At 49.6% G+C, this 1,202-nt stretch overlaps 1 protein-coding gene across 1 annotated transcript; it reads left to right on the forward strand.

The window, feature by feature from the left end:
* The first annotated feature begins 298 nt into the window (after positions 1 to 298).
* Positions 299 to 979, forward strand: LOC119314476. The gene has a single exon (XM_037589194.1). The coding sequence runs from the start codon at positions 299 to 301 to the stop codon at positions 977 to 979; it is 681 nt and encodes a 226-aa protein (XP_037445091.1).
* The last annotated feature ends 223 nt before the right edge of the window (positions 980 to 1,202 follow it).

A 1,202-nucleotide genomic window follows, 5' to 3' on the forward strand; every position in this document is an offset into this window, starting at 1 on the left:
ACGGTTGTTAAAAACATAACTGCTGATTTTATTTTAATTTTTTATAAAGAAAAACCACGATCAAAAACCCAGGATGTGCACAACCACACCGTCAGGGAGACGAAACCACGATCCAGAACCCACGATGTGCACAACCGCATCGACAGTGAGATCGTGCACTCCTTTGCCGCTTCCCCGTCCTTAAATTTAGACTTCCGCTGCGGACTTGTCTTCCACAAACAACAGAAATCACCATTGTGCTCCCACTCACTGTTCCCCACGAAATACCAGGTTGCAGGAGGACGAACTGCTCCAGGCCATGGGATTCACCAAGAAATTCGAGGTGCAGACCCACGGCAACACCAAGTTGCAAGTGATCCACACCAATGAGTTGCACAAGGCGGCCACCATCATGAAGCAGTACGAGCGACACCTCGAATTCAAGCACCACAAGATCGTCAGAGTTGATGTGGAGTACACCAACGACGTTGGCGAAGAACAGAAACAAGCCCTCGTCCAGCTCTCTGTCGGCAAGGATCATCTGGTGCTACTCTTTCAACTAAGCGCCGCCGATAAGAACTGCACCAGGTTCGACAACTTCCTCGCCGACCCCAGGTACACGTTTGCTGGCTTCTCCATCGACGGTGACATAGAGATGCTCGGACGCGTCGGACTGGAGATCGCCCACTTCGTCGACATCCAGAAGGAATGGAGGGTGCCTACAGCTACCAAGCCTCTGGACTCCCTTGGCGATGTCTCAGGCATCCTTGTCCACGACTACTACAACAACATGAAGAAGAAGATCACCAACACAGAGCACCAGCGCTGGGCGCGCATGCCCCTGTCCATGAGGCACATCGAGTACGTGGCAAAAGATACTTACGCTGCGTATGAGATATGGAGCCGCCTCACCACCATCCAGGAAGGGCTCCGCCGGCCAAAACTCGAGAAGGAGCAGTCCAGGAAGCGCGCAAGGTCCTGGGGCGACTATGACTACTGAAGCAGGTGGTCCCAGCCAAGAAAAGTATCTAGAAAATTGCTCATGCCATTCTAGATTTCTCGTTAGATTTGCTTTCTCTCAAGACTACCATTTGCTTGTTCTAAATTTAGATTTGCCTGTGTCGCAGTTAACCTTGTATTTTGCTTCCAGTTTACATATGTTCTGAACAAGTTTATTTCCAATGCAATGTTGGAGTTTTCTATTATTAGAATATATTGGCATG

The sequence above is a fragment of the Triticum dicoccoides genome, chromosome 1B (genome assembly GCF_002162155.2).
Source record: "Triticum dicoccoides isolate Atlit2015 ecotype Zavitan chromosome 1B, WEW_v2.0, whole genome shotgun sequence".
In the NCBI taxonomy this organism is placed as follows: domain Eukaryota; kingdom Viridiplantae; phylum Streptophyta; class Magnoliopsida; order Poales; family Poaceae; genus Triticum; species Triticum dicoccoides.

What these genes read in the sequence shown, in the direction of transcription:
- LOC119314476 (XM_037589194.1), top strand. Translation starts at nt 299, where the DNA reads ATGGGATTCACCAAGAAATTCGAGGTGCAGACCCACGGCAACACCAAG.